General features: G+C 50.8%; 6 protein-coding genes across 6 annotated transcripts; 3 read left to right on the top strand and 3 right to left on the bottom strand.

Annotated features, from left to right (window-relative positions):
• Nucleotides 1-46: 46 nt before the first annotated feature.
• On the top strand, nt 47-3003 carry IAQ61_010423 (uncharacterized protein; the record flags this gene model as incomplete). Its single annotated transcript, XM_003841754.2, has 2 exons — nt 47-127; nt 181-3003. 2 exons carry the CDS (start codon nt 47-49, stop codon nt 3001-3003), a joined length of 2904 nt encoding a protein of 967 aa, XP_003841802.2.
• A 323-nt stretch (nt 3004-3326) lies between these two features.
• On the bottom strand, nt 3327-4548 carry IAQ61_010422 (uncharacterized protein; the record flags this gene model as incomplete). Its single annotated transcript, XM_003841753.1, has 2 exons — nt 3327-4413; nt 4469-4548. 2 exons carry the CDS (start codon nt 4546-4548, stop codon nt 3327-3329), a joined length of 1167 nt encoding a protein of 388 aa, XP_003841801.1.
• Nucleotides 4549-5248: 700 nt separating this feature from the next.
• On the top strand, nt 5249-6079 carry IAQ61_010421 (uncharacterized protein; the record flags this gene model as incomplete). The annotated part of the gene is made up of 3 exons (XM_003841752.1): nt 5249-5328; nt 5382-5505; nt 5588-6079. 3 exons carry the CDS (start codon nt 5249-5251, stop codon nt 6077-6079), a joined length of 696 nt encoding a protein of 231 aa, XP_003841800.1.
• Nucleotides 6080-6504: 425 nt separating this feature from the next.
• IAQ61_010420 (uncharacterized protein) lies at nt 6505-7682 on the bottom strand. The gene is made up of 5 exons (XM_066098780.1): nt 7574-7682; nt 7455-7525; nt 7276-7400; nt 7167-7227; nt 6505-7116 (listed from the first exon to the last, which is right to left on the bottom strand). Exons 1-5 carry the CDS (start codon nt 7632-7634, stop codon nt 7051-7053), a joined length of 384 nt encoding a protein of 127 aa, XP_065951325.1. The 5' UTR covers nt 7635-7682; the 3' UTR covers nt 6505-7050.
• Nucleotides 7683-7807: 125 nt separating this feature from the next.
• On the top strand, nt 7808-10073 carry VPS4 (Vacuolar protein sorting-associated protein 4). Its single transcript, XM_003841750.2, has 6 exons — nt 7808-8175; nt 8227-8253; nt 8315-8486; nt 8542-8877; nt 8927-9377; nt 9441-10073. Exons 1-6 carry the CDS (start codon nt 8067-8069, stop codon nt 9660-9662), a joined length of 1317 nt encoding a protein of 438 aa, XP_003841798.1. The 5' UTR covers nt 7808-8066; the 3' UTR covers nt 9663-10073.
• Nucleotides 10074-10696: 623 nt separating this feature from the next.
• Nucleotides 10697-14248, bottom strand: IAQ61_010418 (uncharacterized protein; the record flags this gene model as incomplete). Its single annotated transcript, XM_066098779.1, has 6 exons — nt 10697-10904; nt 10971-13033; nt 13080-13511; nt 13562-13737; nt 13786-14002; nt 14066-14248. The coding sequence occupies 6 exons, from the start codon at nt 14246-14248 to the stop codon at nt 10697-10699; spliced, it is 3279 nt and encodes a 1092-aa protein (XP_065951324.1).
• Nucleotides 14249-14287: the final 39 nt, after the last annotated feature.

The raw sequence follows: 14287 nt of genomic DNA, 5'->3' as shown, positions 1-14287 counted from the left end.
TCCTCCTCCCCACTCGTTTTGTGTCTAGGGCCATTCCGTCAAATGAATGCCCTTGTTCCTCCCCCTGGCAGCTCCAGGTAGTACATACCGCCGTGCCCGCTGCTTCACGCGTCTGGCAAACAACTTTGTAAGTCTGCATCTGCGTCTACGTCTGCGACCACGCTTCTCACCTTCAACAAGCGCCATACATTGTACACGTCGATTCATAGGCAGAATCCTTCCATTTCCGTTGCATCGCCAGCATGCCTCGTCCTCTCTTATTCTGCGAATGCCCGCTGTGGCATCTTCGCTATCCACGCCACCATACGCAATCCCCGCCATGAGGGGCTACATGCATCGCGAAAATGCTACTCTACGCAACCATCAGGTTCTAATGAGTTTCCAGAAAGTACCATGGACGCGTACATCGCAGGTTTGAGTGGAGGAGATAGTGTCGAGGATACAGAACCGCAAGCTCAGGTCCACTTCACCACCTACGCAAGATTCCGCAAGCAAGTCTCTCGTGCCCTTCGGAAAGCGCGGCGTCAGAGTCGACCTGCAACTGTCCTAGCCGCATTGGATAGCACGACCAAAGCCCTGTACATGATCGATCCGCCCGGAAAGAAGGACTTGTCCTACTCCAGCCTTCATCGACCTAGTCCCCGCAAATGGGACAGAGAGGAGCAACGAGAAGAATCCGAAAACCAGCTTCGCGAACCTGTTTCACTGTATTCCATCCTTGCGCGATACATCAGACACCATGCGTCGGTACCACGCCTCGAAGAGAAGTTTGAGTACACGTCGTTGGAACTAGATCTACTCAGGTCCCGAGGCTATAGCCCGGAAAGTGTAAGAAATTGGGCGCTGTGTCTAGTCGAACCCAGATCTCGGGGGGCCTCCAAGATCTTCGAAGCTAGCGAAGAAATGCCGCCCCTCTTCATACTCCTTTTGTTTCTACGTCGAAAGATCATCCGTGTGTCTGCTCTGAGTGTTATCATGACGCATATTGAGTATCGGTTAAAAGTGGAGCCAATCGTCTGGGATGTCTTCAAGATCTTGGTGATTCGTCTACTGCGGCACGCACGCCTATCATGGCCAGAATCAATGCCCTGGATCGCGTCACTATACACCGCAGAGGCAACACGGCTGCATAATGAGCAGTTCGCATTGACTTCGCAATCGCCTCGTCTTATCCTCGATCTTACCAGGTTCTGCAATACTATTTTGATGCTGCTCTCCATACCCACCAGTAGCCATCCGATTCATTGCGCAAAGCTCCAGGAAAAGGCGCAATTTGAGGTTCTACAATGCATGGCGAGCTGTTCACCAGCGATTGTGGTGACCAGGCTAGGTTTCCAAGCAGTGGCAAGGAACCAATTGGCGCATCCAAAGACCCAGCAGGAGAGAGAATGGGCCGAGCTCAAGGGCTCCTCGTGGCCTCCTTGGAAAGAAAACCGCACAGCCATGGATGAAGAAAAGGGTTACGAGTTTGGCGCTTCTAGAGCTTCCAAGATCCTCCACCGCATGTTTGAAGCTGGTTACGGCGGAGGCTACTTGGAAGACCTTGCACAAATGTATGCGGGCTGGGATACGGATTCTAGTCCCACCATACAGACTCGGACATTGGGGCCTGGTTTCCGCACGCAATCAAGGGACTTTCCACACCTACGCGCACTTCTTTGGGCCGGCCGCATTCGCACCACACGAACAAGGCGGGAAGCTTGGGCTTGCTTTCTTTCCCACGAGCTAAGCAATGACCAAGGCCACCAGGAACTGTATCATGCCATGTTCGAGAAGTTGCATCATGCTACTGCGGAGCGCGTGCCTCATCGTGACTTCAATTCAGACTCAGAATCAAAGGATGAGGAGGATGAGACCACGAATCTGTTGCCTGGAGATGTCCTAGAAGTTCTGCCTGATCCTGTATCGCCATTGCATTATGTCTTCCTCAGCGAACCAGTACCGACGTACAAAGAGCTCTTGCGCCGTATGCAAGCATCCACTGTGCGACCGTCACGTCGTCTTCTTGCATTTCTGTTGGAATCATGTCCCGATTTCGAAACTGGTCTTGACATCATAGGCATGGCCCAGGATGGACCTGATGGGGCACTTAATCGCCTTGCTGCCGGATTTCACCTCGATGACAAGCTCGGCCAGTCGATGCCTGGCTACCTCTTCGCGGCTTTCATTCGGCTGCTGTGTCGCTTTGGTCGCTACGAACGAACCCATGCAGCGCAGCTAACTTTGCATCCACCCCGGGAACATCAATATCGGTTCTCATTGGACCGTCAGTACCTACTTGAATACGCATATGCACTACTTATACACTACAAACCAAGGTATCGCCCCTCGTGGACAGCCTACATGCAAAAACTTGTGCAACACAAAAGCGGCCAGCTTGCTGGCAATGTCAGCCGTTACAAGATCGTTTGCGAGGTCATCGAACGAATGGAGCAGATCGATCTCGACATTGATGACGAGTCATTCCTACTGGCCTGTACGGCAACAATATACGCAGTCCAAAGCATTGAGCAAGGTCTTGCCTCGCGCGAGGAAGAGCAATACCTTTTCACGACTGGCTCAGCTCGTCTTCGCACCTTGTTCACTGAGTTGGTCTCCACCAGCCTAGATACCCAACCTGTCCGAGGCAGCTCGCTTCCGATCCCAGCACATGTCCCTGGGCCTGCCCAACTTCACGCTTACGTTCGCGCATTGGGCCTTCTTCGAGATTACGAGGGTCTCTATTCTTTTTCAACATGGCTTGCCAGGCACAATGCTGAGGTCACAGCTCGCGCCGAGGCTCAACACTCGGGTAGAAAAATGCTGTTCAGGACACTTGTGGCGTTACGCGTTGCTGTAGACGGGACGGAACAACGACCAGGAGCTCCAGCGGATATTTCGCATCTCATCAGAGCGCAAATTGAACTCGTCAAGGAGTGGGGTGGGTGGCCAGCGCGCGAGTATGTTGACATGTACAATCAGGGGCATTTAAAGTCTACGATGCCGTTGATTGGTGGACGATGATTACGTTGGTAGAAGGCGAGTATTATTGAGTCGATGACAAGTATAACATTTATGGCATTACTCATGCGGTCGGGTAGTTTGAGTATCATGTGATTTGCCACTGCTACATCCTGGCTGTTTTGATGGCACAAGATAAGTAACGTGATCCTCACACTACCCGAGATTACTAGTACGCCCCAACCATACTCAACTCACGGCATTCAAATGATGTCATGACGCATATGGGGTTATCTGTTGAGGAAATCATGGGGATTGTAAAAGATGATCATTACCACGATTGCTAGAGTACAGATATTGACATCCAGCTCGTGTGAATTGCGATCTCACTCCTCTTCATCGCCTAATTGCAAGTAGTAAGATGCAAGATCCGTATCCCATGGAGGCTTCGTGGCACCCTCTTCCTGGTTATCAATGGGTGCAATATTCCTCTGAGCCAACAGCGCATGAACCAAGTCATTCGCAAATTCTGGGGAAGATTCCATTACCAAATCTCCCTTTTGCCGCAGCGGATATCCACACCAGACCCAGATATCGACAAACAATTTCCGCAATGGCGAATTGGTGGTAGTCCCCTTGTAGGCGATGCGGATGGTGTCGTAGCTGGGAATACCGGTCCTGACGGGCGCAAGGGTCAGCAGAAGCTCCATGATGACATTTTGATATGTCAAGTCCATGAGTTTTTCCCCGAGGACATAACATTTGACTAAGCATCGGCATGAAATGTCCTCTACCCTGATCTCCACATTGCCCTTTTCGGGTTCCGCATCGTCCTCGTCGTTGTCCTCGCGCTTCGACTTCACGGCGACAGAACCGGTATACAGCCACTGGACGTACAGGGCGAAAATTTCCGGATCGTCTTCGGATAGGTCAATGGGCTTCTTGCGCTGCGCCGTCCACCGTGGCTTTGTTGCCGTTTGGAAGAATCGTGAGGTCTGGCAGAGAACGCTCTTGTGGACCTGGAACATCTTCTCAGGATAATACTCGCTGGTGTTGGTGCCATTGCTTTCAAGGTCTAGAAAGAGGTCCTCAATGGGTGGCTCTTCGTACACATAGTCGGAGTCGGAGTCGCTGTTGTATTCGGAATCTGTATGATACATGTAATATACGTCGTCCGGGGTGCGGCGATTTGCCGGGGGCGCCTCCTCTTTAATGATGATTTCAGTGTTTGTTGGGTCCCCTTCGATTGGGCCCTCTTCAATTTCCAACATGGACCGGCCGCCAGGTTCAGTGGCTGTTGCCTGGACTTCGATCTCCTTGTCATTGCCTCCAGTCTCAACGTCCGTCCCACTACTCTCAATAGCCTCTGTAATTTCTTGCTGACCGTCATCTGAATCTGACTCTTCCACACCATCTTCAGTGCTCGGAGCCAAATCGCCACCCAACTTAATAGCAACCAACTCGCTGCATATACTATGAAAAGAGTCAATGATCGTCCAACAGATTGAAGATCCGAGAGCTTGCTTACTCGACTAGATCCACCGAGTGTGCAAAGTCGACGGTCGGTGGCTTCACACGCTTTGCTGCTGGCGCCTCTTGGCGCTTCATGGTGGGCATATCTACCTTTTACTCTCCACACTAGCTCGGATGATTTTGTCGTGAGGTGATGCTCAAAGTGTATCAGTGGTCAAGACAAGAATGTGGTTTCCCTGGTACCGGTAGGTAGCCTCGAAGCACAGGTCAACCACGGTAGATACCCAGTCACTAGGACAGGGGTCCCCAAAGACACACCATCTACCAATCCACCAGCTACTTATTTGCAAAAGGGTACGCAGCAACTTGAAAGACCTATTCCAACTGGTGACAATTCAAGTCACATGAGTTCCTTACTGGCAATATCGTGGGCCGTCGCTTACCAGTGCATTGAGTTAATCGCGAGAAGAGCTTGTTCTCACCAATCCGTGACTACATATCTCAGGCATACAGTGCATGATATCCTTCGTCCTTTGAGCATCAATTATCTTAACTAGCCGTAGCAATATATATACTTGAACTTAGATTCTGTCCTTCTTCAGGTACATCATGTTCACTTCTCTGACTCACAGCCTCCTCTTGGTCCCTTGCTGTTCACCGTTCACTTTCACCGTGAAGCGGCAATTTGCAGCACAATAGCAGCGATTGGCACTACCGTCGCGATTTTTGCAGACATAACCAACCTCCCAACCTTGCTTAACCTACCGACCTTATCCAACTTTCTCATCCTCACTCTTATTTCATTAACCCAAGATTCATCTCCCATTCAACAATCATGTCAGCAGAATACGAACGTGCCGTGAAGCATCGCGGACATTTCCATATACATACCAGCACGTGTTGCCACCTTCCAGAGTGGGTTTCATGTACAATTCACTCATCGATGAGCTGTAATAACAGCGCCGTAGCCTGAGTAGTGAGATCTTCGCTGTCAAAATCAGTAACGGATTACCGGAAGAGTATCTTACGCCGTCGAGCGACGAAGGCCAGGAAGCGGACGATGACTCCACGGTCTTCTACATTTACAAGAGTGTCTTGTGCAAGACATCACGATTCTTCCAGACAGCCACAAAGGAGGAGTGGAGTGGACAAGGGCTGCGCTCCATCCATATAGCCAACGGAGGTCACTGAAGTATTCCATTCTTACCTCCAATGGCTGTACACCGACCACATTACGGTCAAGTACTACACATCCCAGGAAACCAACGAGAAGGGAGAAGAAATGACCATCGAGCAGCCCTCGCTGATGTTCCTCATTCGATGCCACCTCCTGGGCGACAAAATCATGGATGGCGCCTATCAAGCTGCAGCCATGCGCACACTGATCTGCAATTTCGACAAAGACAAGGCATTTCCTTTCGACGTGATCGTCTCCTGGATTTACCAAGTCACGCCCCCGGGCTCACCTTTGCGCAAATTGATGGTCGACTTCTGGAGCTGGGAAGTACGGCAAGCACACACAGCCTGGAACACCCACGAAATCGTCCAAGACACAAGCATGGATTTTACGCATGACTTCATCGAGAATCTGCTGAATGAGCAGCCGGTCCCCGGAGGCATGCCGCCTTGGGTCGCTGCGCCTTGGAAGTACGGCTCGATGGCGTGAAGGTTACATCGATGCATCGGACTTTTCAGAGTGCAAGATTGACGGGGGAGTGCGATTTGGCGATTGATTTGTTTGTCTAGAGGAAAGGCAGACAGACATACGTTGACTTTCTGGAAAAGGCTTGTGTCTTGAGAGAGAATGGGTTCAGGGTGAACATTTATTTGTCCCATCCTTATGGCACTCATATAGTTTTCTTGACGCAGATAGGGGTCTGAACAACATTTTTCTGGTATTCGTCTTCGCAAAAGCGCTCGCTGAGTTTGATATTGTGTGCGAGTTGTACGTAGAGGTCTTGCGTATGATTCTACATGCGCTTCCAAGTATCAGGATGATCCGTATGTGCCTTGTCGAGCACGACCTTGGTGGTGTGTAGCCATCGGACCCATTTTTTCATCGCTTCTGGGATATTCATTTCATTTGGTAGATGCATGTATTGATTGTTGAATTGAAAACTGGTATCTGAAAGTGTTTTGGGAAAACTAGGCTGCTCTACAGAGTAAGGTCTTGTGGACTGCGGATCTCAAAACTTCTCTGCTTTCATCGACGAGCGCAATGGTCACAGTCAATCAATTAGATCATCCACAGAATTTTCGCTATGACGCAGGTTAGGCCAGAGCTAACACTGTTGGAAAGAATGCAGACTCCTAGCCAAATCCAGCCTGCAACTATCCAAGGATATTTAGCATATTCTGAAGGCTCTCTCAATAACTCAATACTTGTTATTTCAGCTCGGTGTAGCCCTTCCAGACGTTTTGCGATCGATTTTACAGTCCCTGTTCATTTGGATTGTGGTACATATGCCTTACGCAAACAGAGGTGCCAATCAGGTTTAGAGTGCACATCGATAAATTGGAATGCTTCCACATTCAAACGAACAATTTCCTGTCGATGTAGTAGGTTCTTCACAACTCGCGGTATGTGCACTGTTTTCCCATGGGTATCTTATTGAATGTTTGATGGTATTCTCTCGCTCACGATGCTTTCACTGCTTGCTGCGCCTGTTGCGCCTGTTGTGCCGACTGTTGCAATTGGACGATCTGTGTTACTGGTCAGGAACATCTCTCAATATGGATTCGCAGCATCAGACCTCTGTTTTGATATTCTCGGCTTTATCTTGGATCCCCTTGATTTTCTTTTCGACATCCTGGCTACATCATGTTAACAGCACGGCCACGAGGAGAATGGAAGAAGCCTACATTTGCTTCTCAATGAATTCAAGACGTCCATTGACTGCCATGACCGCCTCTGCCTTGTCCTGCTTCAGAAGTACAGGTCCAATTTGCTTGTAAATGTTGGCATCATCGTCGAGAATATCGAATTCCTGAATGGCAATATATGAGTAAGGTTCTGTTGAAAAATGCAATTTTAATGTTACCTTTTTCACTGTGGCATTTTCTTGTTGTTGCGACTCGAGCCTCTGACGTGATTCTACTGCGGTAGACAATTCTGATATCCCGTCAAGACAAGTCCAACATCACGACATGGTCGTCTCACCTGTTTGCAGCGTCTGATAGCTGTCCGAAAGATCCTGCAGTTTCTTTTGCAAGTCTCCCATGACTTCTGTAATGCCGAGTAGCAGCTGGTAATTAAAGTTGTCGTGTAATCTGTAAGGTTGCAAGGAAGATGTCGGCGTTAGCAGAGCTCAATGTAGGCTAGCTCGAATGCGGGGCTAGATTGCTTCCTTGGCCCAAGCATCGATGTCGATATCGTGGGTGGAGGAAACACTCGCTCACCACAGTACCCTGAGACGAAAAGATAGACTCTCCCTCACTGCACAATCTATTAAAGAGAACAGTCCACGCCATACCGTCCGCGAATAGTCTCCACGAAGCCGACTCCTACGACAATACCCTCACCTGCCCCGCGCCGACCGCTCCTCTATCATCCTGTCAGGGATCACGCGTTACGCCCACTTGACGCGCTCACTCTGGGCATTCATTTTGTTGTAACCAGCTGTGGTATATAAAACCCAGCAAAAAGTGCAGACATGAGCAACGCCGACTTCCTCGGTCGTGCCATCGACACAGTCAAGAAGGCAATAGAAACAGACACAGCAGGCGAATATGAGAAGGCATACCAACTATACTATAGCGCCCGTGAGCAGACATGTGGTTCTACCTGGAAATCGTGATGCTAATCAATACTAGTTGAGCTCTTCATGCTCGCCCTTAAATGTACGCTTGAAAGCACCCAACAATCGAATAGCACTCAAGACAGCCGACTGACTGTGACTAGGGGAAAAGAACCAAAAATCCAAGGACATGATTCGTGGCAAAGTTGCCGAGTATATGGAGCGCGCCGAGAAGCTCAAGCAGCATCTGAACCAGAATGATGCCTCAAATCGGAAGAAACCTGCGGCGATGGGTTCCAACGGCAAGGCAGCAGGAGGCAGTGGCAAGGGTGGAAAGTGCGTTTGAAGACAAAGTGATATGGGAATCTATGGCAATACTAATTGTACCTAGGGACGATGACGAAGACGGCGAGGGTGACGCCGATTCTAAGAAGCTCCGCGGTGCGCTCGCTGGCGCCATTCTATCCGAGAAGCCTAATATCCGGTGGGAAGATGTCGCAGGTCTAGAAATGGCCAAGGAAGCGCTGAAAGAGGCCGTCATATTACCGATCAAGTTTCCACACCTCTTTACTGGCAAACGACAACCTTGGAAGGGCATTCTGCTCTATGGCCCACCTGGTACTGGTAAAAGTTATTTGGCAAAGGCTGTGGCAACAGAGGCAAATAGCACGTTCTTCAGTGTATCTAGTTCTGACTTGGTCAGCAAGTGGATGGGAGAGTCGGAACGGTAAGTGAAAGAGATTTCTACTTTGAGACATGAAACTAACACACGGTAGATTGGTCAAGCAACTCTTCGCCATGGCCCGCGAAAACAAGCCCTCAATCATCTTCATTGACGAAATCGACGCATTATGCGGTCCCCGAGGCGAAGGAGAATCAGAAGCATCACGGCGTATCAAGACAGAATTACTAGTGCAGATGGATGGTGTAGGCAAAGATTCAAAGGGCGTCCTTATTCTCGGCGCAACGAACATCCCATGGCAACTTGATTCTGCTATCCGACGCCGATTCCAACGGCGAGTACACATCAGTTTACCCGACACGCCTGCACGCATGCGCATGTTTGAGCTTGCAGTCGGCAACACCCCCTGCGAACTTAACCAGGCGGATTACAAGAAGCTCGCAGAGCTCAGTGAGGGCTACTCAGGTTCCGACATCTCAATCGCCGTACAAGACGCACTGATGCAACCCGTGCGGTTGATCCAAACAGCGACCCATTACAAGCCAGTACGCAGCCAACTCGCACTATTCCTCAACTTCACGCAAGCCATGCTAACACACGCGCGCTAGGTTGTAGTCGACGGCGAAACAAAATGGACACCCTGTTCCCCTGGTGACCCGCAAGCAGAAGAAAAATCCTGGACCGATCTCGACGGCGACCAGCTCCTCGAACCCCCTCTGAAGGTCAAGGACTTCATCAAGGCGATCAAGGCATCGAGACCGACGGTCAGCGGCGAAGATCTCAAGAGAAGTGCAGATTGGACCAAGGAGTTTGGAAGCGAGGGTGCATAGCCGTGACGTTCATATATGTGTAGCAAGAGTTTTTTCTCGATGGGAGACTCAGCAAACTACATATCACACGAGCTACTATGATCGCCGTAGGCTGGACGACCGAAAGCGAACCGACTCCCTGATGTATACGGGTATCTATTGGAGTGAGGTGGAGGCGCTGTTCTTTTTTGGTGTTGATATCCCCAAACTTTTCTGGCATAGCGGATTCCTTTTCCTTCTGCAGGGCGTTGTCGTCGGTACATGGGATGGATGTTTTTGTGAGCGGTCTTGTTTTCAGGAAGGGGGAGAGGAGGACGAGGACGAGGACGAAGAGGAGGGGGTGGGATTGAGGACTTCCGTTTTCAAACTTAGCCCTCTATATATACATATATTTGAAAAGAAATAAATAAAGAAGAATAAGGTTCGAACGGCATAAACAACTCAGCACAGCACGTCATGTTCTCCATCTATCTCCCTTTCTTTGTCTCTCAAACACAAAATACACATACACAGATATACACATAAATAGTAATATTCCCAACTTTCCAATGAATTCGCTAATGCATTTATTCTACATACGCTACCCTACGCCCTTTGCCTCCCATAATCATTATTCCCCGCATTCTTGATATAAAAGAAAACCCCAACATGGATCGTGTAGGCATGTAGAATTAGGCGTACGGGGTGGGGGGAATCTGAATGTCAATGAAGTCGTGCAAGTTCATGTTTCGTCGCCATGGAGGGACCTGAGCTGGCCCAGAGTAGACCAGATGCAGACTCGTCCAGAAGACCAGTCTAGGCAAGTGCAGTCCAGTTCAGTCCCGAAGAGTAGAGTGGACACATAGACAGATACGCACGTCTTGTAAACAAACAACCGCCGCGCCGCGCCGCGCCGTATCGCTCAATCTCATCTCCAGTTTCCCCGTCTCCCCCGTCATTTTGATCTTCTCCATTCAGAAACCAGTTTTTAAGACAGGCTGGCAATCGCGTAGCGAATCACATCTTGCAAAACCCCGGCGAAATCGTTGCGTGACTGCGCTCAGTCCATTCCGCTCCTAGGCAAAGTAGACTTGGGCCGTGCGTTGCTGCTCTGGCGTCAGGCTCGCAGCAGCTTGTGCGAGGTTAGTGCCTGTGGCCTGGATAAGCGCTTTGACGGATGCAACGACGCGATTTGCGGTTTGGCCCAGAAGGGTCTCGGCTTCGAGGGCCTGGACGACAAATGTGAAAATCTTGGCGGGTTGGGAGAAGACTGCTTGGTTTTGTCTGTGGTCTGTCAGTTTTGCGCTCGGTGATATGGACCTGGTGTTGAAGGACAAAGAGGGGACATACTGATCAATTAGTTGGGCTAGAAAAGCGTAGGCATATGGTGTGGCTTCCTCATCGTTGGTGATGGGTAGCGTATCTATCCACGCTGCTGCGATCTCCTGCCAGTTCTGCACTTTGGCGGCGTTGTAGTGTAAGATTTTCGCGATGGCTGCTGATGCATTTTCTGTTGCGAACACGTCATCTTCAGCGCGAGCATTTGGTCGTTGAACGACCTGGAAAAGCATTGGTAACGATGCTGCAGCAAAGTCTGACCATGCCTCTCCTCCCTTGTGGGCGGCGACGCCAACTCCGTAGACGGCTGCTTGGCGATTGGCAGGAACATCGTCGCGCATACCATCAATGAGGGGTTGAATGATTTGCTCGTGATATTTCCAAGATTCTGGTCCGGCAAACTCCAGCACATCGTCGAAGATGCATATAGCCCATTGGCGTTGTGTAGGATCTTGGTTGGCAACAGCCATCTCGTAGAACTCCATGAGTTGTTCCCAGTGTGGCAAGAAAGAGGTACCCATGTTTTTGAAAATAGCGTGGAAAGCCTTGTTCATATCCGAAAGGAGGTTCTGGTCATCTTCGATGGCGAAGAGCATGTCTTCCGAAGCTTCCTCGCCGTCCTCGTTTTCGGCCTGTTCTTCGATTCGCGCCTTAACACGCAGCTGATAGTCCTTTAACACGCCGCGAGCAGCTTCGACGAAGCTGCTCATGTGCGTGCTGGTCAGACAATTACGGCCAATGCACTCCAAACACTCGTAAAAGCATTGATACATTTCGGCAAGGGTATCGATGGCAGGCTCTGTGCTGAGAACCTCAAGTACACGCTCCACTGTGCGCTCCCACAGCTGACCAAGTTGTGTTGACTCTGGTCCATGCGCTTTCTTGTAGGCGTTCAGGAGTGCTGGAACGCACTTCGCGGACGCGACACGAACCGGGTCGTGGAAGAAGAATGCGAGGCCGGGAAGTGCAATCTTGTCCATGATATCGTTGACATAGGGCTCGAAGGCATCTTCCAGGACCTGGGCGTAAATGACGATGAGCTCGATAGCCATGTGCTTGTCATCAAGAACGCTAGTCTTGATGCCAATGACCTTGCCCTTGAGGGGCACCAGTTCCCAGCCTTCCTCGTCTTGGATCTGAGCGACTTGTTCCTCATCATCTAAAAGTTGGATATCCGCCTTGGCACCAGCAAGCTCAGTGAGAGGTGGAATGACACCAGCGAGGAAGGGAACGAATTCTCGGCCAAGAACCCGGCACATACGGCCCCAGCAGTGAAGTAGATAGGAGGCTTGTGGGTCATCGCTATCTGACACGCTGTTCTGAATGCGACCTAATAGTTGGACCAGGTTCAACGCATCTGGGCCCATGCGGTCTTTACCAACAGCTAGAGCGATGAGGGTGGCACACTCCATAGCTTTAGCGCGTAGCAGCCGGTACTCCTTGGACTGTTCCTCTTGAAGAACATTGAAGAGAAGAGGCATTAGGGTATCGTAGTACTTGGAGAAAGCAGCTTCGGCTGAGTCCGCGACAGTCGCAATCGTTGATAGAGCCTGTTCCTGAACAAAGCGCTTAGGGCTTTGAAGAAGCATGAGAAGATGGTTGAGCAGCTGATCCAGGTACGGCTCAAGAATGTCTTTCTCGGCCTCCTCACAGAAGTTGACAAGAGCGGCGGCGGCGTGTGCCTGCACACGGGCTTCCGATGACTCCAAGACCGGTATGATATTGGACAGGACGACTTGGTGGTACTTTTCTTGCATAGTACCTGCAAAATCGGTACTCATTTGTCCAACGGCATTGCATGCAGCCCACCGCACACGTGGGTGAGGATCGCGCAGTGCCGGCAGCACGAGATCTAGAACCTTGTCGAGTTCGCCAACCATCAGCTCACGGCAGCCCTCGGAGATGGCCGAGATTGCCATGAGAGCAGCATGCCTGTCTCGCCATGCAGACGATGTCATCATACGAGGAAGCCAGTTGAATGTAGGTGGTAGAATCGCCTGCCCACCAAGCTTATTGGCCAACCGGTCCATGCACTGCTCTCCAGCAACGTGGTTCGAGTCGCTCTCTTCATCAAGCTTTCCGCTATCAGCACGATTCCAGTGATAACATTGCTCCACTTACATCTTCAGAGACGTTCCACTCCTCCGCGTCATCATCATCCGTGCCAACATCAGTCATCAGGGACAGACATTGGGTGACCATGTCACTTGTGAAGTTGGGGTCTTTCTTGCACATGACAGGCACATTATCTGCAAAGGTAGCCATGAGCTCCAGCGCATTCTGGCGGGCAGTCTCGCCAAGGTCTTTATCTTGGATGACCGAGATGCTGAATTGCACGAGGCTGTTGAACAGAGGCTTGAACATCTTTGGCGCAACCTCGGCCAATTCGATGAGCGAGACAAGGGCTTTTGTGAGGAGTTCGGCATCTCCAGAGTCCTTGATCGGCGGGAGGATGTTCAAAATCTCTGGAATGAGCGAGAAGTACTTGGACTGGACCTTTCGCTGGATGGAGCGGAAGAATTGTGCGAATGCTTCCACCGCGGAGATGCGAACCTAGAAACGTGAGCGAAACTGTCAAGGCTTCGAATTGTAGTGATACTTACTGCCGTCTCACTGTCGCCGAAACCGCCCTTGAAGGCGCCCATGACCACATCCTCATGCTGCTTCTCGATGATCTGCGGGGTGGTCGAAAAGATCCGAAAGGCGTTCTCGCGCTGAGCCGGGTCGGGTGACTGACTGGCCTGAAACAGTCCTCCCAAGAGTTCTGGCCATGCGACACCTAGATGATTTAGAAACTGCCCATCCGGTCCATTCGACGCTTTCTCACCTTCATCTGTGTGTTGCCGTGCGAGCTCTGCAACGGCATCTCCGATCTTGCTTCGCACCGAGTTGTCGGTCTCACTCGCAAGACAGTGCAGGAGTTTGGCACGTATCGCTTCGCGCTCAGCTTGGTTAAGGGTCAAGAAGAGGTCGGCGGTGCCATTGGCCGTCTTCTTGGTCTTGGATGACACGCGCCGGAAAATGACGGCGGCAAAAGTTCGTGTCTGACGGAGCCGTGTAAGCCAGTATCTTTGTGCTGGAGACTTTCCCTATGGTGGAGTTCTTACTGAAGTGTCCTGTGCCAGCTCGATCTGCTCCGACAGGCCCATGAGGAGCACGTCGGGCCGTTGGGAGACCCATTCATCGTTCAACGAGGCCTCGGCTGCAGAGCGCTGTATATTGTCCGAAGACTGCAGGCCCTGGAGCATGCCGGCCAGCGCCGTGTGGACATCTGCGGGGAGGACCGACATGTTGTGCCTCTATGGGTATCTCGTGTCTGGCGAGGAGCG

The sequence above is a fragment of the Plenodomus lingam genome (genome assembly GCF_022343315.1).
Source record: "Plenodomus lingam strain CAN1 chromosome Unknown contig_8, whole genome shotgun sequence".
Taxonomy (NCBI): domain Eukaryota; kingdom Fungi; phylum Ascomycota; class Dothideomycetes; order Pleosporales; family Leptosphaeriaceae; genus Plenodomus; species Plenodomus lingam.
The sequence above is the reverse complement of the archived record's forward strand: the minus strand, read 5'-3'. Positions and strand labels throughout refer to the sequence as shown.

What these genes read in the sequence shown, in the direction of transcription:
- IAQ61_010420 (XM_066098780.1), bottom strand. Translation starts at nt 7,634, where the DNA reads ATGGGAGACTTGCAAAAGAAACTGCAGGATCTTTCGGACAGCTATCAG. An exon ending in CTATCAGACGCTGCAAACAG is followed by an intron (nt 7,526 to 7,573) that starts GTGAGACGACCA and finishes ACGGGATATCAG; the next exon opens with AATTGTCTACCGCAGTAGAA. An exon ending in AAAATGCCACAGTGAAAAAG is followed by an intron (nt 7,401 to 7,454) that starts GTAACATTAAAA and finishes ATTGCCATTCAG; the next exon opens with GAATTCGATATTCTCGACGA.
- VPS4 (XM_003841750.2), top strand. Translation starts at nt 8,067, where the DNA reads ATGAGCAACGCCGACTTCCTCGGTCGTGCCATCGACACAGTCAAGAAG. An exon ending in CCAACTATACTATAGCGCCC is followed by an intron (nt 8,176 to 8,226) that starts GTGAGCAGACAT and finishes AATCAATACTAG; the next exon opens with TTGAGCTCTTCATGCTCGCC. An exon ending in CAGCGACCCATTACAAGCCA is followed by an intron (nt 9,378 to 9,440) that starts GTACGCAGCCAA and finishes CACGCGCGCTAG; the next exon opens with GTTGTAGTCGACGGCGAAAC.